Below are 1,317 nucleotides of genomic sequence, written 5' to 3'. Positions count from 1 at the left end.
CAAATGGACATACTATATTAATTCCTGTGAGCTGTGACACTACAGCACTACCGAGGGCCACATAGTGGGACTCTGTCTCAAAAAAAAAAAAAAAATGCATGGGTTTTCTATTCAGTCAAAATCCTCTGATAAACATTCTTATAAAAGAAAAACTGAAAACTTTTATCAGAAATATTAATGAATGCTAAAGTTGGTATTCAGCCCCCCACTGCTAAATTTCACTGGCCTAAAAAACATATATACGTGCACATATATATACATCTGTATATATATTGATGAATGCTATTATTAAAGTGTTTGCACCTACATCTCAAGCCTTGGCCGACCTTACCTATGAGCAATTTCCCACGTTGATTTTCTTGTATCAGTATTTCTCTCAGTTGATTGTTGGCAATGATTCTTTTTTCTTCTCAAATTGAATCCAAATCCTAATTACGCTTTGCAGGCAGTAGTAATATCCTCCTCCCACCCCCATAGCAAAAGGCACTGAATCTGAAATACAACAGGAAACTGGTTTGGGGTGGCAATGAGGAGAGGTGCCATCCAAATGGACATACTGTATCAATTAAGAAGTTCTATCCTTCAACTGGTCTTTGTCTAGGAATTGGCCGGGGGAGAGATGTCTAACAAGACTTTTTATCACTAGGTGAAATACAAAGAAAAGTATGAAAAGGAACGAGGAAAGCCCATGTTGGACTTTGAAACACCAACATATATCACTGCCAAAGAGTCTCAGCAGATGCAGAGTGGGGTAAGTCCTACAGAAACATGCCACACAACAAGGACGCTGTCAAGCTAATGAACACAAGCTCTGTCCACAAACATATCCAGTCTTCTGTTATCCAAAAGTGATAGATGATGGAGCTTTTTAAGGAGATCAGTGATCAAGACCCCAGAAAATCAAAAGTCAAGGTGTCATACTTTTTTTTTAGACTTGTAAGCAAAGCATTTATAAACAATTTTTTTGGCTGGGTGCAGTGGCTCATGGCTGTAATCCTAGCACTCTGGAAGGCCAAGACAGGTGGATTGCTTCAGGTCATGAGTTCGAGACCAGCCTGAGTAAGAGCAATACCCCGTCTCTAAAAAAACCCAACACAGCTTGGTATTGTGGTGGGTGCCTATAGTCCCAGATATGCAGGAAGCTGAGGCAAGAGAATTGCTTGAGCCCAGAAGTTTGAAGCTGCTGTGAGCTGTGATGTTATGGCACTCTACCAAGGGTGACAAAGTAAGATTCTGTCTCAAAAATAAACAAATAGGCTTGGCGCGAGTAGCACAGTGGTTACGGCACCAGCTCCGTACACCAAGTCTGGTGGGTTC

General features: G+C 41.0%; 1 protein-coding gene across 2 annotated transcripts in view; it reads left to right on the top strand.

Annotated features, from left to right (window-relative positions):
• The window catches only part of NEB (nebulin), a 212,936-nt gene that overhangs the window by 181,773 nt on the left and 29,846 nt on the right, over window positions 1–1,317 (top strand). For both annotated transcript variants that reach the window (XM_003793019.1, XM_012807124.1), the window contains exon 129: window positions 647–751. In XM_003793019.1, the coding sequence (XP_003793067.1) occupies window positions 647–751 (105 nt within the window). The remainder of the gene's footprint in view (window positions 1–646; window positions 752–1,317) is intronic.

The sequence above is a fragment of the Otolemur garnettii genome, unplaced genomic scaffold (genome assembly GCF_000181295.1).
Source record: "Otolemur garnettii isolate 467f Iridium unplaced genomic scaffold, OtoGar3 scaffold00064, whole genome shotgun sequence".
Lineage (NCBI taxonomy): Eukaryota > Metazoa > Chordata > Mammalia > Primates > Galagidae > Otolemur > Otolemur garnettii.
This window is presented reverse-complemented; position numbering and strand designations above follow the sequence as displayed.